Source organism: Balaenoptera acutorostrata, chromosome 15 (genome assembly GCF_949987535.1).
Source record: "Balaenoptera acutorostrata chromosome 15, mBalAcu1.1, whole genome shotgun sequence".
In the NCBI taxonomy this organism is placed as follows: domain Eukaryota; kingdom Metazoa; phylum Chordata; class Mammalia; order Artiodactyla; family Balaenopteridae; genus Balaenoptera; species Balaenoptera acutorostrata.
In genome coordinates this window covers 61093379-61118422 of record NC_080078.1, presented here as the reverse complement: position 1 = coordinate 61118422, position 25044 = coordinate 61093379, and the positions used below count along the sequence as shown (strand labels likewise).

The 25044-nt window shown below is 46.1% G+C and overlaps 1 protein-coding gene across 1 annotated transcript; it reads right to left on the bottom strand.

Moving 5' to 3' along the window:
* Positions 1–3176: 3176 nt before the first annotated feature.
* Positions 3177–24341, bottom strand: NSFL1C (NSFL1 cofactor). Its single transcript, XM_057529661.1, has 9 exons — positions 24181–24341; positions 21730–21827; positions 15982–16056; positions 13310–13475; positions 12609–12701; positions 10849–10958; positions 10306–10443; positions 5631–5795; positions 3177–4497 (listed from the first exon to the last, which is right to left on the bottom strand). The coding sequence occupies exons 1-9, from the start codon at positions 24283–24285 to the stop codon at positions 4335–4337; spliced, it is 1113 nt and encodes a 370-aa protein (XP_057385644.1). The 5' UTR covers positions 24286–24341; the 3' UTR covers positions 3177–4334.
* Between the last annotated feature and the right edge of the window lie 703 nt (positions 24342–25044).

Sequence of the window (25044 nt, the reverse complement as noted above, 5' to 3'; positions counted from 1 at the left end):
AAGGGCTTGACCCCAGGGCTCTGGAGTCCATTCTTGGTTTCCTTAGTCTTCTCTCATCCCACAAATCCAGAGGGGGACTTAGTGTCGTCCCTCAGTAGGGACAAGATGCGGTCCCTGGCACTGGCTCCAGGGACTTGTCCAATGTCATACCTGGTAAAAGATGGAACCTAAGTTCAGAGCCAGATCTGCCTGCCCCATGCCTTCACAAATCCTTTGGGTTTGTCTCTTGAGGAAGGAAAACTCTTTTCCTCCTTGTTAATGAACATCCTTCACAGCGCAGCTCAAGGGTGCCCTCCTCCCAGAAGTCCTCCTTGATTTCCTGCTGCCCTTCTCCCCATGTGTCCCAGTCATTACTCCCACCGCTGTCCTTGGGCCTGCCTTTTTCACAGCTGTAGAGCTTGGTGGTCAAGGGCTGTGGCTTTGGAGTCAGGCAGCTGGGGATTCAAAGTCTTGGTTCTGACTTTTACTTGGTGTGTGACTTCAGGCAAATCCCTTCACTGCACTAGGCCTCAGCATTTTCCTCCACAAAATGGGCTACTACGGTACCTTTGGGTGTTGTCAAACTACATGAAGTAAGGTATATACAAGGTCTGGCACAAAGTTAGTGCTCAAATTATGGTGGCTGCTATTATCATCAGTAGAAGCTAAAGAACTGGTCCTGGCATTGAGGATCTCAGGTGCTCACTGTGGAGGTAATTAGCCCTTAATAACCTTCCTAGTCCAGCCCAGGCAGGGTGGGGAAAGTGCTGGGGGGCATTCCCTTACACCCTGGGCCCCTCCCCACACACACACCTGTTTTTTGTTCTGCCTAAGTGTCTTTTCCGGAAGAACCTGAAGCTATAGCACCCTTTAGAATGATGCCCCCCTGTGGCTGAATGGGAACCTGCTTTGGGAGGAAGGGCGTAGATGGGGAGGTCTTATCTCCATTTCACAGGTTCATCCAACCAGTTATTTGCTGAGGACCTACTATGTGTCAGGCACTGTGCCAGGTGCTCAGGGTACATGGGTGAAGCATACAAAACACCCTGCTTCATGGAGCTTATAATCTAGTGGAGGGACAAAGGAATCAGAGTGTATAATGCATCAGCTGGAGATTAGGATAAGACGGAGAATAAAACGGGACAGAGAGATTAAGTGATGGGGAGGGGACAGGTCCTGCAGGGCTCTTCAGGCTTTAGAAGAAGTTTCTAGGGCTACTGAGGAGCTCCTGAGGGCTTTAAAAGGAAGAGAGTAATGGATGTGGTGACTGTGTGTGAACAGACTGTCAGGGGCAAGGGCAAGAGCAGGGGGACCAACAAGGAAGTCACGGCAGTTGTTGACGTGAGAGATGGACGATGGGCCAGGGAGATAGTAGGGAGGGATGATAAATGGCTGGGTTTGGGATGCATTTGCAGCAGAACCTGGAGGACTTACTGAGGGACTGGAAGGACTGGGGTGAGGCATGAGACTGCTGAGAGAGAGAGAGAGAGAGAGAGATGCAGGCACATGGCACAGGAGCTTGCTCAGACCGGGAACCAGGCTGGACACTAGAAGTCAACAATGTTTGCTGCTCTGCTTCCCTGGCCTGGCCTAAGAAGACAGAGGATGTTGAAGGGGGGAGGGGAGGACACAGGAGGACACATCCTCCTTTGTCCCCTTGACAAGGGAGCAAAGCCCATTTTAAAGAAGGAAGACCTCCTTACTTGGCCCTGGGAGGGAGAAGTCCTGACACCAGTTTCCCCCTAAAAGGCAGTTAGGATAAAGGGAGCAGCAGGGAACCCACATTTCTGCACCAACTTCTTCCTCCAATGAACTCAAAGTCAGCTTTAAGGAGTTCCTGGCAGGGATGGGCACACTTTATACTGTTGGTGGGCATGGGAAGGAGCCCTGTGGCTCAGGAGGGCACTTTCTCAATGCCATCCAAAGCCATCTCTTGAGGAAGCAACCAGACGTGTCCCAAACTGTACCTACAGGCTTGTTTAGCATGGTGTGGTTTACGAGACCAAACAGGAACACACATGCTGCACAGTAGAGACTAGTTTAAAATGTACTCATTAGGGCATCATCATGAGAACTAACTTGCATTTTTCACTCAGTGACGAATTTTAGGTATCTTTCCATTAGGACATGTCCTGTATGTTGCAATATATCCTTGGGCCAGCCTATTTAATGCCAGGAGGATCCCACTCACTAGCCAGTATTTGGGATGATCCAAAATGCCTCAACTGAGAACTGCCCTGAATTCAGAAACCCCAGAACCAGTGGCTGTTGAGTATCCGCCCCCCCCACCTTTTTTTTTAAAAAAAACCTATGAAAGCCTATCTGGATGGATGAACCTTTCCATCTGGGCCACCAGCACAAAAAACTAGGGCTGAAAACATCCTTTCTTAGCCTTGAACCAGACTAGCGTGGTCCCTGGTTCTGTGGTTGGCAGTCCTTCTGACCTAGGGCCAGTTACCTGGCTGGTCTGCACTGTGGTGGCTGCAACAATTAGATCAGCTGCCTCACTCACTTCCCAGGGCTGGGTGGGAAGCCAGAGGCCTTTGTGAATTCTACACGATGCAGGTTTTAAGCGTGTTTTTATGTTGTTCTGGTTCTACTAATCAACATAGCAGAAACCCTCAAGAGGGGTGGGGAGTGTCGAGCGTATTTATGCATACAGGGCTGGGGTTGGGGACGGAGTGCACGTATATGTGGCATGGGGGTTAAGAGCAGGAGCCTTGGGGGGCAGATAGGCCTTACCACTTACCAGCTGTGTGACCTGGGCTTCAGGGTTTGGCACTGTACAATGGGACCGTTGTGAGGCACTGAAGTACTTACAATGGTTGCTGTCATTACACAACTTCTTCAAAGCAACCCATTAGAAAGTACAAAACTCCTTTGTCCTCATTCTGGTTTTTAATGGTCAAGGTGACAATAATCGTTTCTCCAGACCAGCACTTAGTTTCATATTTACCTCCAACTGTGGCAGATGCTGCAGCCCCAGCAACCCCCTGCCACTTTGGGATCAGAAGCACCAAGCCAAGTCCCTTTCTCAGGTTAGATCCCCAAGGCCTCCCCCACTCTGGGTAGAAGTAGTGTTGCCTCTTGGCTCATTGCAGTGGGTGAAACAGAAAAGAGAAAGTGATTGGTGATGACTGCTTGGAAAGAGTACTGAGGCACGTTATGATTCAAACCCAGAAAATTCTGAGTCAGCGTTGATTCTAAGTCTGTGGCTCATTTAATAGGGGGTGGAAAGGCTTCCATCCAAGACCCCAGTGATCCTCCTCTCTCAAACTTGCACACTTATGGGGGGAGGGTCTTGTCCTGGCTGGGACTACTGCCCAAGTTGGTGCAAGTCAGAACTCAGCGGGTTGAACAGCGGAGTGAAGCCTGCACAGCAAAACCATCTTTGTTAGTCACCCTGACTTCAGTCAGAAGAAGCCTCCTGCAAACGCTAACACAGTACAAGGAGCTCGTAGCACAGGGAACCCACCCCTTCTTCAACATGTGATTTGCCATGCGTCATCAGTGCTCAGTGGTATTTTGATTGTTTCTCTTTCAGACCAAGATACCCTGACTGAATTCATCTGGGTTGGCACAAGCTGTTTCCCAGTAAAAAGATACCCTATCTACCTCCTAGGTACAGATTTCTGCACGTGGAGTACATAAAGCAATGACAGAGCAGCCTGGATGATGAGGGAGGAAAGCGCTGAAGCAGGAGGTGTAGTTAGAATCTCAGCTGGCCAAGGCCTGGAAAGTGTAAACTTCCCAGGGTTTGAGTGAAAGGAGCACAAGGGTTGTGTGCCTCTGGATCTGACCTCATGCTTCAGAGGACTCTTGCTGCTGCCCAGTTTTATCCAGGCAAGAGATCTGTTCTTGTGGAACTGAGTGGCTGCAAAAGCCTTTTTCTGTAAGTCCCCCCACTCCCTTCCCTACACAGGGGAAATCCTCCACTAGTCATCCTGGGGGCAGCGGGGGAACACACTAGTGGGTGGGTGTTGTGTGCCACATGCAATTTTTACGCAGAGGGGATAGAAAACTCCTCCCCGCACACCTTAGACATAAATATGATTTTAAGATAATCAAAGCCTGCCTCAGTGGGAGAGGTTCTGTATAACATGCTGGTGATATTCCTTCCATTTTTTTGGTTGTTTTTATTTTTTTCTTTAAAGTCCATTGATCGTCACAAAAACCCAGGAAATGCAACTAAGGAGAAAACAAATGTCCAACTGAGATCTAAGAACGCAGAGCTATGGAGGAGACATGGCACTGGACTGCTGGGTGTGCGGGAGGGGGTGGAGGGGTGGTCTCCACGGGGCAGCTGGCCGTGGGGGACACAGGAAGGAGATGAGGCTGCTGGCTGGGCCAGGCAGTTATGTTAACCGCTGCACGATGACGGCATTGAGCAGGTTGGCTTCCTTCAGGGTCTGGCTCTCGTCAGCCAGCTCTTTGTTTGGGAAGGTGGTCATGAGGACAAAGCTGGTGGCAGCCATGGCCGGCCGGGCGTCCACGATGAAGAGTCGGATGTCGCTGATCCTGGTGGAGTGGGGGGAGTGGGGAGGTGGGTGAGCAGTGTTCTTCCCCGCTTCGGGAGGCTCTATCACATCCCCAGGTCCCCTCCCCTGCCCAATCCTTCTCCACAGAGTGTCCAAAGCTCTCATTTGGAACCACATGAGCTCATGTCACTCCTTTGTCTAAAACCCTTCAGAGTTGCTCCCACTTCCCTTGGTATAAACACCAATCTCCTAACTGTGGTCCTGAGGCCTGCCTAATTTTATACCACCCTCCTTCCCCCTGTTCTCCTACCTCCCCATTTCAGTTCTTCATCATGCTGTGCTCCCTGCCCACATTTGGGCCCCTCTTCCTAGAGGCTTCTCTGCCTGATCCCTTTTCTGTAATCCTAATCAAACTTGTTTCACAACTAACCTCATGTGAAGCCAGTCAACACTCAAGGATTGGCAAGCCATTCCCTGGGCCCCACATGTGGGTCCTGGTTTATATGGCCTATGATTGATGAAATTTAGACACTGCTATTCTAGAAAAAGAAGTTGCCAAATATCTTTACAGGCAACAGTCCTCCCCTGCTAATCCCTTCATCACTTTGTACCTCAGTTTCCCCATCTTTAAATTGGGGAGGAACAGTTGCTTTGATCCCAGATGATCTGAGATGGAACAGGTATTCTAGAATTCTCAAAGTCCAGATCTAGAAGAGACCTTAGTAGCCTAGTGGTTTTCAGAGGCTGCTTGCGGGCAGGGAGGTAGAGGAAGCCCGGTGGGTGGGAGGGTGCACTGCATCCCCTCTCCCCTCCATCAACCACAGCAGTTCAAATTTTATCTGTTCTACACTTGGGCTTTAGCATGAAACTTCCTTTGAACAAATTGTTTGGTGGCTAAGAAAACCCCTCTGAGGAATCCGATCCCCTAATTTTAGAGATGAGGAATGAGACCCACACAGGGGAGGGAGCAAGTCACTGGCCACACTTAATGGAAGAGTGGGAACCAAACCAAAGGCTTCAGACTTGCATACTTTCCTATCCCACTGCCTCCTCTGGGGAAAGCACGGAGTGCCTGCTGGTGTTTAGGAGGAAGAACTGCTCCCTGCTTCTCACCTGTTTGTGGGAGTTTCTGGGACCCTCTTAGAATAAGCCAGGCTACATAATGCAAGGTACCTGTGGCTGTGGTTAAATTTCTGCACCAGCCTCCCGCCATCAGCAAGCCGTATTTGGATGTTTGTGGTAGGCTGTGACTCATCAATTGAGATGGAAGAGCTGGCTTTGGCTTCATTTTCTGCCTGTTGGGCTGGAGAGCTGGTATTCAACACCTGGGGGGCAGTGCTGAGGAGAGACGATCGCGTCAGGACACAAATAGAAACAAGGCCCCACACAAGAGGGGAATCCTGTCTCAGATTTTTACTGAGCATTTGCTACGTCTGGTGCTGTTTGTTGCTACTGATATAAGGAGTGTCCAAGACAGAATCCCTGTCCTGATGGAACTTAGAGGTCCAGTGGAATTCACCTCAACCCCCAAATTACTGCTAGCTCCCTCACTCCTGGAGTTGGGCAAGTTACCTACCCCCTTCTTCCTTGGTGTCCACAACTGAACAAGGGCTTGAAGGGAGGAAAGCAGTATGCACGACAGCCTGGGCCAGGAGAAACTGGGACCTGATGCTGGAGGACCCAACAGACCAGGATGAGTTTTAGCCTCAGTGAGAGGCTGAGGGCAGAATGGGGAGGGGGCACGCCAAGTCTTCAGATGAGGCAGGCATGACACAGCTTGGCAGGTGACTGCTGGAATGTAAGGGACAAGTCCAGACTCTTTTCCTCTGATGGAGTTTTCAGGCCTGCCTGCCCCAGTGCAACCTCACTCATGTGAGTATCTCATATTCATGTGTCAACTATCAGGAGGTGGCTGAGATTTCTGGAAAGCCAACTAAGTGCCTGGCACCGCAGGGATTAATTATACAATATGAACAGGACACAGTTCCTACTGTGGTGTTGACAGCTCAGATCCTGGAATGAGATGGACCAGGGTATGAATTTACCCACTAGCTATGGTAGTGTTGGGCTAGTTATCTAAGCTCCCTGAGTTTCAACAAGGGTAGTAACAAGGTTCTTTAACAAGGACCCTTGTGAGGATTAAAGGGGTGCTACACTCCGGGTGGCTGACAAACACAAAATGCACACGAATTCCCCATTCTCCATAACCATTGGAGGCTTCATCTCTCTCCTGTAAACCATCTATGCATCTCATTCTCAGCCTTTCTCTTAGCAGATGTCTTGGCCTAGACCTATGCAGAGAATAGAGGCCATTGGATGAGAACTCCCTTGCTTCCCCTCAAAGCCTCTAATTAGATTAATTCATACACCTCACCATTCCCTCTGATCCTTACAACCTAAAAAGGGTATTCTCAGCAAATCCAACTGAAAGTGCTTTCCTAAGTGTGTTCCCTGGGACCCTAGTCCCTTGAGTTATCTCCAGGAAGGTTTTGGAAATGCCACATATTATACCAACAGCATCACAGGCCACTAACATATTAAAGAAGGTCTTGAGAGATCGTGAGGTTAAGGCAAACTTATTTGACCACCATGTCCTTTCTTTCATGTTACGCTTGTTAACCTCCTGCAGATTGTTTCATGGAACACAGTGAAATGTTGCCCCAGGGCACATAATTAGCAAGGAAGAACTGAAAACTGAACTTACTCTTTTCTGTAAACATGAAAAACAGTGGCTTAGAGAATTACAAAGTGGAGCTCAGAAGAGAAACCTGGCCACACTTATTGGATATGAGAGGAGCTTCTATGGATCAGCCTCACAGCACGTGGGACTCAAATGTGGGCTGAGACACAGATAAATTACACCATCATGGGCCTGAAGAGATGCTTGGAAGTAGTGGAAAGTTAAATGTTGAACCTGTAAATGCCTAAGATCTACTCTGTTCTGTTCATTAGTTTTAAGGGCATTAGGTCAACTCTCTAATTAGACTCTAGGCAGCCTGTCCCTCAACTGTTTATAACAATTCCAAGTACATGATGGGTACTCACTGATGCTACTGCCTGCCAGAAAGGCCTGAATGAGAGAGAAGCTGAATCACCTCACTGCTCATTTCCTTTGTAGTGGGAATAAATTGGGCACTAAGGTGCTTTGTTGCCACAATGCTACCTCCTGAGACCCTGCCACCTGCTTTACAAAGATGACCACTACAGAAAGCATGGTGAGGGGGCAAAGCTCATCCTGGCAGCAGTGTCACCCTTCACCCACACCGCAAGTGCACTCTTGGTGTTTGGTACTCAAAATCAAGTAAATGCAGGCTTCCCAAATCTTCAGATTAGTTCCCATCCAAACAAACAAATGCAAAGCCTAAAATAAAAAAAGTTTCATGCAACTGAACGAACTTTTTCAAATTTCTGAACTGAGAAAAGTCTATTCATTTTATTTTTCTAGGTAATTGGAGAAAAAACAAGCATTGACTGATTTTTGAGGCAAACCTGAGAAAAATTTCTTAAACTTTTGGCTTCTTGATCATTTTCGTTAACAAGAAGACAATGGAAAGCATAGTAAAATTTATTGGAAAAACTGAAAGAGCTGTCCATCTAGTTTAGACTGAAAAGCTAATGCTCCATCTCCCTTAGCTGTATAAAACATTTTTTTAGCTCATTTTTCATTAAAAGCTAGAACTGAAATAAAATCAAAGTGGAACTGGCAATGAACATTTATTTAGCTGACAAGCATCACATCTGATTATCAAGCTCTGTCTTGACTTGTTGATTCATCACCTGCACTAAGTATTCCCATCCTGCTAAAACAGACTCCTTAAAAACATCTTAATTTTTTGAGATGTGGAGTCTTCACACAATAGAGTTAGACTTTCCAATAGTAGAAGCATTTTCTGTTAGTATCATGAAACCTGACAAATCCAAACTGCACAGTGCTCTGGACCCTTCCTTATAACTACTGGCGGGTGAAAGATGGATACAACCTTTTTGGAGGGCAATTTGACAACATCTTAAAAATATGAAGATCTTTTGAGCTAGCAATTTTACTTCTAGTACAACATTAAGGGGTATATAAAGATTTAATTAGAGATATTCATTGTGATGTTGTTCATAATACTGGCAGCCACCTAAATGCGTAACATCAGGGACTGGTTAAATTATGGCACATACATAAGACAGAAAATTATGTTAGCATTAAAAATAATATTGTAGAAATACACTTACTGATCTGGAATGACAGCCATACTACATTGATTAGGCAAAATAACAGGTGATAGAACATTTATTTTTACACACACACACACACACACACACCCATATACATATACAGACTGGAAGGATACTTCCCAGATACTAACTGGATATATCTGGGTGTTAGGTTTAGGGACAGTTTTTATTCTTTATCTGTATTTTCTATTTTTTCTTTTTTTAAAGATAAACACATTTTATTTTAATAATATAAGGAAAAAAATTATCTGGTGCTCCACAAAGCTTACCATAGCTGACAGGTAAGTCACAGATGGATCAGAGAACAGCTGTCCCGGACTAACCCGCAGGCCCCAATGTGGTAGATGAAATGATGAGCAGGGTGGACTTAACTATTTTGGTCCTGGTATACCACAATCTATTGGTCTCTAATGTCCTGAGCTATGACCCTTGCTCCTGATGAGGCAAGAATGGCCAGCAGGGAGGCAGGGGATTCTAGGAGAGGGCCAGCCAGAAGCTCAAAGAGCACAGCTGTTGGCAGACCACACTCTGATTCCTGCAGATGGTGGTGAGGTGAGCAAGGGCAGTGCCTAGTTCAAGAGCTGCCAGAGCTAGGTCAGAAACGGTGTCTTGCTGTGTAGGAGTGTGGGGAGAAATGCCAATCAGAAGGCCTGATTCCAGTCCCGGCTCTACCATAGGGAGCACCTAAGGGTATCCCTTAAAGTCCAAGAGCCTCAGCTTTCCCTTTGTAAAATAAGGATGGTACTGGCGGGGAGGGTCACCATGCTGAGTGCCTCTCATGTGCAAAGATCCCTCTGAAGGATACTGACGAAGTGACCCCATGTATGGCCAAAGCTGAGTGGGTCCCTGAGAGAAGGCTGCCTGTCTGTGGGATGGTCAAGGATCTGGTGTGAACCCTGCCTATCAGAGGTAATAGGGACTATCAACCAGTCAGATCCTATTAGGGGTTTGAATGCAAGATAGAGATAATGGCAGAGGACACGTGGCAAAAATTTCACAGGAGATGACAAAGTGAGTCTCAGGCAGGACCAAAGAAGTAGAGATAAGAGCTGCCATAACAGTGGAGCAGCAGGCTGCAAAGGGGCAACAATGTCTCTGAGCTTCCCTGGATCCTAAACGATGCCGCTGTAGGCTGGCTGGCAAGAGTCCAGGATTCCTTTCTCCTCTGAATCCCCATTTCAAGTGACCTGAATACGTGTGTCTGTTTCAGCCTTAAAGCCATGCAGAAGGTTATCCCTGCCCTGGACACCCTAGATTACCGAGTCAAAGCATCAATATGTTACCTTTACTGATTACACTGACTGCTCACTGTGGGGCAGTGCTCTACGTGCTCCTCCCAACAGTAATCGAGGAGGTAAGGATTCGTATTAGTCCCACTTTATAGTTGAGCAAACTGAGCCTGTATAGTCCAAGCTCATATGGCTAGAAAGTGAAGAATAGATTTAAACTCAGGTGTGTTAATGCCAAAGCCTATGTTCTCCATACTCTTCCTCCCATAAAAATAAAATCTGAAGTACCTTGTACTAAACAGTAAAGAGCTATACAAAGTGAGCTTTACACAGGGCCTGCTGGGCCCGACAGGAGTGGCCCACACAGTCCCACTCCCCCCCGTGCTGCTCCTTACCTGCCCAGTTTCTGACCCTCGCCAGTGAAGGCTTTGAAGGCTCCCTTGGGCTTCACGAAGTCCTCGTCCCGATGGTCCTCCATGTCCAAGTTCACCTGCCCACCGTGAGCTAACCTCCGCAGCTCTGCTGGCACCTCTCTGTGGGAGAAAAGGCAGTGCTGGGGCCCACACAGAGCAGGATGGGAATGACAGTGATGGGTCCAAAGGGAGGAGAAACTTCTCAGTTCCAACTGTGAAGCTGGGCTTCACAGGGAGTCGACTGCTCTAGTGGCTACCTGTCCGCCTCCCCCTCCTCTCATGCCTGCTCAGAGTCAAGAGTGGAGACCTGTACCTTACTTGGTGACTTGGCTCTGTCCTAGGCCCAAAGGGGAAATGTAGATACACAGGGTTTTGGGAGCAGATCTGTGAATCTGTATCTCAACTGTGCTAAATCTGCTTAAAAATGTAAACTTCTTAAATAATAAATACTTGAATCAGCTTCTTCTTTCCCATCTGCCATCTCACTCACTGATATGGAATCCGAAGGAGGGCTTTTCTGCTCACCCTCTGCGGATAGACTCCAGAAACTGGGCATTGGATGGGTCTTGGTAGCTTCTGAGTTCACCATTGTCCAGGCTGAATCCACTCTTCCAGAGCTTCAACACTACATGAACCTGTGACAACAGGAGGTAAGCAGTCCATACATTGTCAGGAACCTGGCAAGCACACCAGCATGAACTTGCAAATTAACGAGTTTTTACTATTTTACTGTGTCATTATTAAAACACGCAGACAGACAAACATATACTCATGCACAAGGAGATCAATCAACAACCAATGAAATAAGTATTAACCTAAAATAAGAAGGTGATATGGCACAAGTTAAGAGAATGGGCTTTGATTTAAGCAGACCTGGGTCTGCATCTTGATTTTGCCACTCACTAGCTAAGTGGCACTGAGCAGATGACTCAATTGAAGCTGTGGCTTCCTTATCTATAAGGTTGCCAGTGTGCTTGGCACAAAGCTTGTTGTCAACTAAAGTAGCATGGCAAATCTTACGTGGACTATTTTGCAGCCATTAAAAATGATATCTACAATTTCTGTTAACGACTCCCTATATATACACACAGAAAAGGGTCTAGAGGACTAAAGACCAACCTATTAGCAGCTGCTACCTCAGGTGGATAGGATTTTTATTTCCTCCTTGCTTGACTACTTTACTTTGGAAAAAAAACCCAAAATAATTAAAAACAAATACATTATGGAGACTAATGGTCACAAGGTCATATGAAAATGTTTATGGCACTGAAAAAGTATATATATATATATATATATATATATATATATATATATATATATATATATAGCTGAGTCACTTTGCTGTACAAAAGAAATTAATACAACATTGTAAATCAACTATACTTCAATAAAATTAAAAAAAAAAAACGTTTACGACATAAACCTCAAAACTGATTCTACAGTATGATTACACTTATTGGAGAGGGGGGATCCCTATGCGCAGGGAAAAAAGGACTGGAATACAATACGGAAAAAGTTCAAAAAGTACGTTTCAGGCTTCCTTGTGGCGGGGGGGGCGTCTAAAGACCAAGTTTTTTAGGCACGTTCACACCACCAGAAAACCCTGGAATCACTATCCCTCTGCCTGAGATCCATGGAATGCTCAGAAAACTCTTTTTTTTTTTTTTTTTTATTTTTTTTTTTATTTTTTTATTTTTTATTTTTTTTTAATTTTTTTAAAATCTTATTTTTTTTTTTAATATTTATTTATTTATTTATTTATTTATTTATTTATGGCTGTGTTGGGTCTTCGTTTCTGTGTGAGGGCTTTCTCCAGTTGCGGCAAGTGGGGGCCATTCTTCATCGCGGTGCGCGGGCCTCTCACTATCGTGGCCTCTCTTGTTGCGGAGCACAGGCTCCAGACGCGCAGGCTCAGTAATTGTGGCTCACGGGCCCAGTCGCTCCGCGGCATGTGGGATCTTCCCAGACCAGGGCTCGAACCCGTGTCCCCTGCATTGGCAGGCAGACTCTCAACCACTGCGCCACCAGGGAAGCCCAGAAAACTCTTTTATTTGTCCATCCGCTCTGCCTGTCCCCACTCATGAGCCACCCCCCACCCCCCACCCCCAGCCAGATGAGAGCTGTCTTTGATTCTCAGGTAAGCCTTTCCATTCATGGATGACAGCAAACCTGCTGCCTCTTCCCTTTCAGAGGCTGCTGATTCACGTGTAACATGGGACTAATTTCTCCCCCAAAATGATAAAACAGTCCATGAACTTCCCTAAAGAAGGTAGGTGCACACTCACATCTTGGCCGGAATGCCGCCTCCTTTCTCCTGCCACGTAGGCAGACTCTTCCTCTGGTGCTGCTCCAAGGCGGTAGCCACCTCCTGCAAATGGCTATAAAAGCCAAGTTCATAAACACCGGAGGAGTGGGTCAACAGTTTACAGGTTATTCAGATACAATGATGTTATCTCAAGCTTGTTAACTACTAGGTATACTTTCTCTGAGTAGGAAACTCAGAGACTGGGGTAAAAACAGGAAGGGTGGGGGGATACTGTTTGGTTAAAGGGAACGGCTGCTACTAAGCTCTAGTTAATCATGACCATTTCAGAATCTAGGTGTAGGATAACACTAAAGACTTTTTGATTTTCACAAAGAAAACAGAAATCCTGACTGTACGTAAAACAGGTGGCCACCAATTCAATTAAAACAAAAATAAAGCAAGACACTGACTAAATCAGGTTGGTTAGGCCAAACAAAACATGTTTGCAGAACCTGATCCAGACCACAGGCCATAGGTTTGAAAACTTTGCCCCAAATCTTGATTTCATGTTAAAAGGTAAGAGAAACTGCACTGCTCTTCTGCATATGAGAGGAAGTGAGCAAATGAAAAACAAAACAAAAACAAATTCAGTCACTGCTGGGGTGAGGAAGGCCTCCTTTCCCCTGCTCTGGAACCTCAGTCCTGTGGACACAGACAACGACCCCGACCCCTTATGCTCACTCTTGGTTTACTGGTCTCTCCAGGGCTCTTGGACACTCGCTCCACAGCTACGGCTCCATGTTCCTTGGCACCTTTAAAGAGATCGTCCACCAGCTCGTTGGGACTTTTCTTCCTGGGAGGGCCAACAATCTGCTGTCCACTTCTCTCTGAGCCCCCGGCATAAAACCTGTGCAGAAAATACACATCTAACACCAAATATACTTAGAAAACATGAATAGAGCATGTGCCAGGCTCTGGGCTAGGAACTGGGTACAATGAGGCAAAGGGTACAAATGCCCATCTTTAAGGAACTTACTGTCTAGGTGGGGACAGATTTAAGAAGCAGGCAGCCATACTGCAGTGTGAGCCACAGTAGAAGTCAGTAAGGGGTGCTCTGGGAACACAGAGCTGGGGAGTACAGTCAAGGGTTCCTAGAAGGGTGTCTTCTGGGCTAAATCTTGAGGATGAGTTTATCAGGTAAAGAACAAGGGAAGGGTATTCCAGGCATGCACGACAGCACGTTAGCTCTGGGAATTCACCATCCGTCGGCCAGCACCTTTCCAGCAGATGATCACTATGGTCAGTTAGAAGCAGCTACCACTAGCAGCCCTGGATTAATGGTGGCAGTGGCGTGGTTAGTACAAGCAGCTAGGTTCCACTGTTGGCTCTGCCACTGAGTGACCTGGGCAAGCCAATGCACTGAGCTAACCTCACTTTCCTTCTTTGAAATGGAAGGGAAGGACCACATGCCCTACCTACCTGTTCCTTAAGTCAGGGCCATCAGGTTCAAATCAGCGGAAGTATGCAAAAGAACAAGCACAGAGTAATGCACACATGTAAGGTGTGATACAGCACCGAGAGCTCCCAAGCCTCACCTAACCTTGCAATTCTTGTGACATACACCGGGCGGATGCGGAAGAGTGGGTACTGGAGGAGGTCAGGGAAGCTCAAATACAAGCCCCAAGATAACCCATACCTGCTTTGCAATGGGCCAAGCATGGCTTGAGATGAAGTTAGCACCTTTTTTTTTACCTGCATCTGAAAACCTTCAGTCATGTAGCCTTGGCTAGCTGCCTCCTTATCACTCCTATTCACAGCTAAGTCAATAGCATGTCTCAGTGGGGAGAACTGAGAACCTATAAAACTGAGCCTCAGCCTTCCATTTCCTGACATTCCCCAGAGAATGCAAGGCAAAACCCTAGGCCTTGGCATGGACAACAGCACCAGTGTCATTAGGTCTGAAATGCTGAGGGACCAGAGATGTAACCGGGATGTGAAGTAAAAGAAGGTCACCGCCTGGAGGATGTGAAAGGACAGGAGAAGTAGGAGGAGGTCATTTAGGAGTTGGGCATTCACTTACTTGATGACACTGCCTTTCATTCAAGGAGTATTAAAACACTGAAATTAACATTTATTCCTGAACTTTGAGTGTATCTAAATAGAAGGCTCTGAGGTAGTGTAAAGGTCACTACGTGGACGAAGACAGAGAACAGAACACTCATAATTTCTCAGCCCACTTCCCAAAGAGTGACCACGATGAGATAACTGCATTTCCATAATGGTTATTATAAAATGGTCCTTAGGAATGTTTGACAGACCAAGACAGATTCCATGGAAAACCAAAACCCATGAAGTGAGGCTGCAGCCAGTTCATCCTTGTTCATTCCAGGTAGACAAAGTTCTGTTCAGTGGACTGTAAGATCCTTATTAAGGGATCTCAAAGCCCTGGCTTACAAGCTAGGAATCTGTGATCAAATGCCTTAAAAATACTCATGCCCCTAACCCGGTATTTTCATTTCTATAAACTATCCAAAATAATCTGAAATGTAGTCAAAGATTAATACACAGAGCTGTTCACAACATTGATATCTAAGGTGGCAAAAAACTGGAAATGATTTAAATGTCGAGCATTCCATATGATGACCATTATAGTCACTGAAAGCACTTATGAAGAATCTTAATGACCTGGAGAAGTATTCAAGATGTAGCATTAATCCTACAAAAGCAAGAAACAAACATCTGCCTTTCACCATGTAAAATACAATATAAACAAACTACATTTACACACAGAACCAACACTTAGTGGAAATATGTCAAAATATTAACCGTAGTTACCAAAGGGTAGATGAGTGTTATATTTTTTTTCATTATGCTATTCTACATTTTCCACAATGGACACTAATTTTATTATAACGTTCCTAAAGGTTAAAAACAAACCAACAAAAAACAGTACTGTGTCTGTATATTGGAGGAATATACACTTGTAAGCCCTTTTTTTCTCTTTATTATGTAATATATTGCTTTTTCAATTAAGGAAAAGCTGGAAGGAAATACACCAAAAATATTACTGATATGTGGTTACCTCTGGGTTGTGGTACTACAAATGGCTTTTTTCCTTATAGATTTATTTCCCTTCCCCTAATATTTCTTCAATAAATACATACTATCTTAATAATTAAAAATGAAACAGAACAAAAAGAAATCCAGAATACCCCAAAAGAAAAAAAAATAGTAAGAGGACAGGGATCACTTCTAAGCACAGGGAGTGGAAAACTGTTTCTAGTATGCGTATGACTAGCCCACAGTAGTAATGGCTAATGATAACCGAGCATGTTTATCCTCCTAGGCCGTTCTAGGTGATTTATACATTACCATGGAGTTTCCTGTGGACTGTGCCCCCAATAAAGACTCACCTCTGACCCTCCTCATCCTCCTCGTCCTCGTCTTGGTCATGAATGAGGTCTCTGAAGGATGTCACCCTATTATCGCTGGAGACACAGAAAGGAGCAAAATGATCTCAAGGGGAGTTAAAGAAAGGTAATCCGCATCATCAGCTGCTAACAGTTGAGGACACTGAGGTTAGGTTTTTTGGTGGGGCAGGAAGAGGATCTATGGGAAGAGGGTTAACCTCTCAAGTTTATATGCAAAACAATGATATTTATTCAAGGTCACACAGCACTAAGAATAAATTAGGAAGTGTATCAAGAAGTAAAATGAAATCCAATTTAAGCTCTCCTAGAGGGGGAGGAGGGAACCAGATAGGATCTGTACTACTTTGAAAACATACTACTGGATAGTGATTTTCATCATATAATTTCTAAATATTGGGGGAATGCCTGTGTGCCAGGCACTGAACTGGATGCTAGGTCTATAAAATGATCAGGCACAGTTCTTACCCTTTAGTTGCTTACAGGCTAGTGGCTCTTTGGCCAGGAAACCATCCATTAAATACTGTGCAACAGGGGCTGTGACAGAGGGAAGCACATGGGATGTGAGAGCAGTCTCCTGTTCTAGGTGGGGGTGGGGGAACATCAAGAAAAGCGTCCCAGAAAAATGCAACATTTGGACCGAGTGCTAACAAACTAGGGGACCATCAGTCAATTGGATAAAGGATGGTGGGGCTGGTGGGGAAAGGGGACCAACAGGGCATTACAGGAAAGCAGCACAGGCACATACACAGAGACTAGTGAAAGTAACACATTAGAGGAAGGATAAATCATCAAGAAGTAAAAATGAAATGAACATATGCATGAAAAGGCCTCTGCTTCTGCTGTAGGTTAGTCAAGTATTTATTAGTGTTTAGGAAAAAAGCAGGGTTGTGTGGGGTGCGGTAGAGAGGGCACACTAAACATGGTATGAGAAGGGTTAACTCCCTCCTCTGACAGTCTTACACTGCCACTTTTTTCCTAGTTTAGATTTGTCCTTAAGGAAAAATCTTAGTTTTTCAAGGATCATGAGACACACAATTTATAAAAACATTTTCTGTATTCCTTAGGGGGAAAAAAGTTGTTTCTCTTTAATATGGTGGGAGAGGGTAATGGAGATTTAGTGAGGCTAGAGAAGGAGTCGTTTACTCCAGTTCAGCCTTGAAGAAAGATTTATTTCAGGGAGACAATCAGAGGACAGAATAGGCTCTGAGGCTCCACTAACTAGAAAAAAGAGGACAAAGATCAACCGATGTAGCAGATACATTCCTGCCTGAGTGAGCTGAGAGCAACCTCCTGGGCATTCCTTCATGCTCTACACAACATGGTTTAAAAGGATGCAAGTGATAAGATCCATACTAGTGCCCTAAAAGGCTAATTCTACTCATTACTCTTCCCAGGGGAGTTTTCCACAGATGCTTAGCTTAGCGTCTATGGAAAAAAAAATCCTCTATCTCTCCGTCGTTAAACACCTTCAAATACACATGTGTATACCTGCTTGAGCAAACCATTTGCTCTGGCTATAGGTCTGACTCTTTCCCCAAAAGTTCTTACACCTAGACTCTGACAGTATCTAACACAGACTCTGGTGTCCATTTACTTGGTTCCAATCCCAACTTAGCCTCCAACCCTGGGATCTTGGGCATGCTAATGAAATTCTCTAAGCCTTCATTTTCTCATGTGAAAATGGAGACAATCAGCACCAACCTCGTGGGCGTGCTGTGAACAGTCGGGGTGCTGATGCACGGTGTAGCACATTTCAAGTACTACTCTTGAGCAGCAGTTCTCAAAGTGCTGGTCCTTGGACCAGGAGCATCAGTATTACCCTGAAAATTGTGAAAGATGCAAGTCCTCAGCCCCTACCCTAGACCTCCTCAATCAGAAACCCTGAAAGGAGTGTCTACCAATCTGGTTTTAAGGAGTCCTCCAAGTAATTCTGATGCATGCTCAAGACTGAGAACAACTGCTCTGGAGTAATGCTCTGAGAGTTACCTTAACAGTATGGATGTCCTGGGGGCATTACCAATTTCAGAATACTCTGTCTTGTATCTTCCACAAATAGGCAAAATGTTTCAGAAATTTCAATTTTTCAGCATCAGAACTCTATCTCCCAGGCACCCTGAAGTGGCACAAAAGTGCTTTGTCAGATCACATTTTCTGCAGTGACAGAAATGCTGTACCTGCACCGTCCAATAACGAAGCCACTAGTCACACGTGGCTATTGAGCATTTAAAATTTGGTAAGTGCAAATGAATAACTGAATGTTTTATTTTAATTAATTTAAATAGCCACATGAGGCTAGTGGCTACCATACTGGACAGTATAGTTTTAGAGAATTAGACAACGGTGCTCCCTAGAATTCTAAGAAAATACAGTTTGGTTGAATGAAAGAATAAAAAAAAGGAAGAAATAACAGCCTACCTCTTGCTCGACCCTGTGCTCGGTACAGGGGTGGGAGGTATTGCACAGAGAGGTAGCTAGCACATGGCAGAAGCAGCAGCTTTGGATTTAGACAAATTTGGGTTTGACTCCACTATAACAGCAAACGTGTTACTCAACCTTTCCTAAGACTCAGCATCCTGACCTGTGAAATGGTGAGCACCTGACCTACTTCCATGGTTATAGAGGTATAAGAAGAGAACGTATGTGAGAATATCTGGCAGAGCCAGACAGATGGTGGGTGCTCCTGGAATACTAGCCCTCCCACCTCCAGGAACTTACAACTTACTTAGGGAGAAAAATATTAAGGTAATTATCAGGAGAAGAATTCAAGACAACACAGGAAAGATGTCATACAGTAGTACGTGGATATGGGTTGTGACTGGAGTTCGTGCTGCCTATGGGTTGGGGGATAACATGCTCAGTAGAGAAGGTGGGGAGGGAGCTAAACCTGGAAGGACACAGAGGATTTGCACAGGTGGAAAGGAAGCAAGAGAGTGGGCATGTCCAGTCAGATGAGAGGCTCAAACAAAAGCAGAAGAACCAAAAACAAGGCAGAATTGAGACACCAAACAAATCAGTTTGGTTGAAATAAAGATTTAAGAAAGGAGGAAAAGGGGGATAAGATGAGGATGGCAGGTTCACAGCAAATTCTGGAGGACAGTGAATGTCCACAGGGAGAGGCAGTACATCATTCTGGCTGAGAGCTGAATGCTGGAAGCAGAAACAGATCTGCATTTAAATCCTTGTTTTACTAGCAGTGTGATCTTGGGAAGATGCCCAGCTTCAGTGTCTTCATCTGTAAAATGGGAAGAATAACGGTACCCACCTCACAGGGTTGTAGTAAGGGTTAAAAAGATGTATATATATCAATAAAAGCTTAACCCAGTGCCTGGCAGCTGCTAAGTGCTCAATAAATGACAGCTGTTATAACTGAGGAGTTTAGACTTTCTCCTATAGCTATGGTTAACCTTTTTATGTCCCACAGCCCTTTGAGAATCTGATAAAAGTTATGAATTTTCTTGCCAGAAAAGGTACTACATATACACAAGTTTTTACCTACAATTTCAGGTAATTTATGGACCTTCTGACATCCATTCCACAGATTCCTCCTAGGGGGTTCAGGGCCTCCACGTGAAGAACCCCTGTTCTAGAGTCAGAGGAGGAACTCACTAACTGAGTGCTGTACCACAGAGGCAGTGATGACATGGAAAGGTATGCGAGAAGATGACAGTGGGGTCGGGGAGAGCTCAGCAGCAGGCTAAGTGTCCTGCAACAGTCCGGTCAAACAGGGGAAAGGCAGGCCCCACACAGGACTCCTCTGAGGTGCCAGCACAAGCCTGCCTTTTCCTGAGAATGCAGTCAGCCTTGACCACCTGGACAAGGACAACGATGTCACAAACAGTGCCTTCCCTCTCCCTTTTCCCTGGCTTCACCTAAGCCCAGTACCAAGTCTGAGCCTTAACCAAAGCAAAAAAGTAAGACCTTTAGGCCTGCATGTGTGCTCAGTCTTTTACTCTCCGCAGTCTTAATGTTAAACTCTATTCCCTTGATTCTTTTACTTTTAAGTCTACTTTTTAACATATAGACTTGCTGTGGAATGAGACAGGGAACAAATAAGAAAAGAATGGGGAAGATGAGAATGGATGCTAATAATGGTAATAATAAAATGACAATAATAGCAGTTAACACGTTCTGTGTTCTAAGTGCTATGTAAGTATTAACTCATTTAATCTCCCATGTGGTAGGCATTATCATCATTCCCATTTGACAGGTGCCGAAAACTGAGGGACTGGAGATGTTAAGTAACCTGCCCAAGGTCACAAAGCTCTAAACTGGCAGTGCTGGGATTTGAACGTGAGCAGTCAGGCTCCTAACCCAGGTTCTAATAAACCATTGCCTTTTTTTTTTTTAAAAGATTTTTTTTGATGTGGACCATTTTTTAAGTCTCTATTGAATTTGTTACAATATTGCTTCTGTTTTATGTTTTGGTTTTTTGGCTGTGAGGCATGCGGGATTTTAGCTCCCCAACCAGGGATTGCATCTGTACCCCCTGCATGGGACAGTGAAGTCTTAACCACTGGACTGCCAGGGAAGTCCCATAAACCACTGTCTTGCCAGGACTTTGGGTCTATCAGAGAAGACAGGTGTGAACATGTGACTGACATCAGAGGCTAAGTTTCAATTTCTCCTCCTCTGTATTTTTGTGCCAACACCCCAACAGTAATCTGGGGTGCCTGTGAAAGACACACCCCAGGAAGTCAGCTGTCTCTATCAGCAGCTACAAGAAAAGCCCGTACCTTATCAACCAGGTCCAGGCAGTAACATCCTCATGTGCCATCACTGACACCTCACACGTGGGCATCTATGAGTAACTAAAGATGTCCTGCCTGTTACCTCTTTCCTCTGGAAATGTAGGTAGGGGAAGAAGGTAAGGAAGCAATGAGAACTGGGGTTAGTGTTCCTTCTAGAAAGGGAGGAAATGTAATTTAAATCTCACATGCCCTTAGAGAGAAACACAATTTATCACTTCACCAGCAAAGAAACACTTTATCTGTATTCTGGGGTTGAATTCAAACTCAAATAAATTGAGAACATACACCAGAGAGTAGAAACAAATCAGGCTGCAGCAGAGAGGGGAGCTGTAGTTCAGACACCTTTAAAGGAAGAGGCCCTGCCTGTCTCCCAGAAGACCTGCATTATCCCACTCTGTAGATCACAGCAGTGATCGGCTGTGAGAACCTTGGAGCCAGGGTGGCCAGGACAGGGGATGCAAATGGGACAGCAAAGGTTAACACTGCTTCACAAAATAAGACAAGGTCTCCCTAATCAATTCGGGAAAGGGTGGGTTAAACACGTTTATTTTCTCTAAGTCTTCTTAACAGGGTAATGGGCATCCTAAAATATTGAAAGAGCCTTTTTAAAGTCACCTGGCCTAATCTTTTACATCTACAGCATCCCTGAAAGGAAGTACTTTGGTTTCTACTTAAAAACTTCCAGAAATGGAGAGGCCACTCCTCATATTTCATAAATAAGAGACCCCCCCCCCAAACATCTTAAAAGTTGGTTCTGTGGTTTCCTCCAGGATTGGATCATATACCACACTCAGTTAAGAATCCCAAATCTCTACAGGAAAGGAATAAGTCTTGCAAGAAACTACTACCCACCAGTCAGTCTATCTTCCTCCCTCAAACCCACTGGTCCACATCCCCAGGCCTGAACCCTCTGTTGAGTCAGGAAATAGCTCACCATTGCTGGAAGCACACCAATGTAGCAATAACTGAAGTTGGCCCTTACCTGGGGGCTGTGCCTCTGGATACTGAACTGGGGGTTGCCTGCGAAATGGTCACAATGTCTTCGTCCCCTCCATCCTCATAAAAGCTTGCTAGGGCGATCTGAAACAGAGAGATAGTAACTTGGGATCCTTAAGCAGGCCTTCATCTAACACATCTCCTTTCATCTCCTTTGAACACAAAGGAGCAAAGACACAAAAATATGGCCCACACTTACAAGGCGGTCTGCATTTGGGGGGGCCATAGAAAATAAGACCAAAAGGTAATGGCCCAACTATTTGTTTTCATATTACCTGAAAAAAATTCCACCTACTAAGGGGAAAAGAAGGCAAGAAGGAAAGTTGGGATGGAGACACTCCTCATTGTCATTTTTATTAGGAAATGTGATCTAGTAAAAGCAGTGTACATTTATTGAGCACTTATTTATGAGCCATGTTGTTCTGAGTACAACTCTACCTGTATTAACTCATTTAATCCTTAAAGAACCCTATGTAGTTAGTGCTATTATCATCTCATTTTATAGCTGATAGAGAAGCACCGAGAAGCTAAGAAAGCTGTCTGAGGTCACACAGTTGGTAAGGAGTAGAGCCAGGCTCGATCCCAGGCAGTCTGCTCAGGCCCTTACTCTCAGCATTTAGGTGATAGCCAGGAGTTGGGAACTGTGAGGTCAGTCCAGATTGCTACTTTTACTTTCTCTCTGAGGCTGTTTCCTAATCTGTGCAATGGGGACACCCATCCCACTAACCCTGCAAAACGGACGAGAGGATCCATTAACATTTATGCAGTCATGTCTTAGCTCTATACATACGGAAGGAATATGGGCCTCTTTTGGCCATCTGTAATTGGATGTTTCTCGCATGGACTCAATGCACAGGTGTTTACTTATCACTTACTTTGCACAAAGAAGTAAGAGAGCAATGAAGTCTACAGAGGTGAAAAAGACGTGGCTCTTGTCCTCAAGGTCACCACCTTTTAGGAGGCAGTGAGCTGCTGTGGGACATAACCAGCCTGTTGGAAGCAGCGTGCCTTTACAGAACACGCTTTAGCAGGCCTGCCAGGAGGCAGTATGCTGCCGTGGGACATGCACTGAACTGGCATTGAGGGGTGTCTACATTCAAGTCCTGGGCAAGTCATGTCACATGCATGAGCCCGTTTCCCCACTAATAGCATGAGGAGACTAGGACTGATGACCTGCCACCTGTAACACTGTGAACTTTTAGGTCTTTCAGGCAGAAGCTGCATTTTGTATTTCTGCCCAGCACAGGGGCTTTACACTGTGTGTCTGTACAGGTGTGATGCTTTATCTAACTCTTACACTTTCGGGAAGCATATAAATGGTGAAGTCAGCAGACACAGTTCAAATCCTAATCCCTGGGTGTGTGACCTTGGGCCTATCACTTGACCTCTGAGCTTCCAATTCATCTATACAACTGAGAAAGTTTTCTTTACCTCACAGTGTGGCTAGGATTAACTGAATCATCATATGTAAAGTGCCAGGGCACATGGTGGTTAAGAGCTTGGGCTCTGGTATCAGAACTGAGTTCAAATGCCATCTCTTCCACTTGGCAGCTAGTGAGGCACTGAGCAAGTTACTTAACCTCCCTAAACCTCAGCTTCAAAATGCACAGGTTAAATGACTTAAGACACCTAAAGCAGTTAGACCAGCACTTGGCTCATGGCAGGCACTCCATAAATTTTAATCATCATCATCTACCTAAGACGTAGGCTGGCCAACAACATGTATGCAATTCTTCCTACAATTAATTACTGAGTGCCTACTACGTGTCAGGCGTTTTTCCAGGCACAGGGGATTCAACAGTTTACAAAAATCCCTGCCTAGTGTAGCCTATCTTAATGTCTTCTTAACTAATAAATATTTAACGTATACTTAATACATGCTGGTGAACTAGACGATAAGCTCCACGAAAACTCCCATTTTACAGAAGAGTTACTTATTAAAGATGAATAGGCTCCACTACCCAGCTTCTCCCAGCAATTAGGTAGGAGGGGGCGTGGGCCAAGTCCTGGGCTGGGTTTCTCCCCTGTCCTGAGGCCGGGGCTGCGAAAATGGAAATGAACGAGCACCTAGTCCCCAGCGCCGCTCCACCGGGGAGCTGGTCAGTCGGGCCGGGCCTGCAGCCGAGACTCGGCGCGGCAGCCACGCCCCCAGTCTCCCCTAATTCACGCGGGCTGCGGCAGTGCCCAAAATCTCGCCGACCCGAGAGCCAGGCAGAAGGGGAAACTGAGGCCGGGTAGAGCAGGTCCGGGCCGGAGCTAGCCCGCGTTTCCCCACGCCCAGGCCAAGCTGGCGACGCGTAGCAAGGACCCTGAGGCCTGGGTCGGGCCGCGGCCCGGCGGGATGACTGTGCGCTTCGACCACTGCGGGCTTGTCGCGCCAGGCGTCCGCGCTCCGCAGTCCCCAGCCCGCCCGACGCGGCCCGCCTCGCGGCGCTACCTGCAGGTCCCAGCCGGCCGACTCCAGGAAGAAGCGGGCCCGGTCCTCCTCGGCGCCCGTCACCGCCACGAACTCCCTCAGCGAGTCCTGTCGCTCCGCCGCCATCTTAGCTCCGTGCGCCGCCCAAACCGCTCCGGGCGCCGCCGCACAGCCTCAGCCCCGCCGGCGCGTTCCACACACCGGTCAGCCCTGTCCAGCTGAGCGGCGCCCGCCCGCAGGCCCCGCCCCATGCGGTGCCTCACACAAAGCCTTCCGTGCGAGAACTCCGCCGCTCCGCGCCCTCTGGCGGCCGTAGCGTGGACCCGCAACCTAACGGCGGGGGTGGGAGCGCGGGGAGGAAGAGAGGAGGGGCGGGCCTTCCGCTGTGTACCTGTGGGATGAAAGATCCCGAAAGGAGTCAGTTTCACAATTATTCATTGAGTCGTTTCCTCATTTCATTAATTTATTCATTCGTTCATTCACTTACTTGTTCAAATATTTACTGAGTGGAATCAAGGGCCCGTTGCTCTTCCACGGCTGGGGATCAGCAGCGAGCAAAACAAAGTCCCTGCCTTCTTGTTGTTCACATTAGAGAGCCTTGAACAAGTCACTCTTGTCTCCCAACCCTTCCGTGGCTCCCCATCTCAATCTGCTTAAAAAATGTCTCAGGACCTGCAAGACCCCTGTGAGATGTGCCAGCTCTCCATCTCATCTCCTGGGCTTCTCAGTATTTCCTCTGCTCCAGGCACACTTCCTTTCTTGCTGTTCCTTGAAGGTGCCAGACGCGTATTTGCATCGGAGCCTTTGTGCTCCCTTTGCCTGGAACGCCTTTCACTCTCTGCTGGGCAAGGTGCTCCCTCACTTTCTTCAGGTCTCTCAGACACA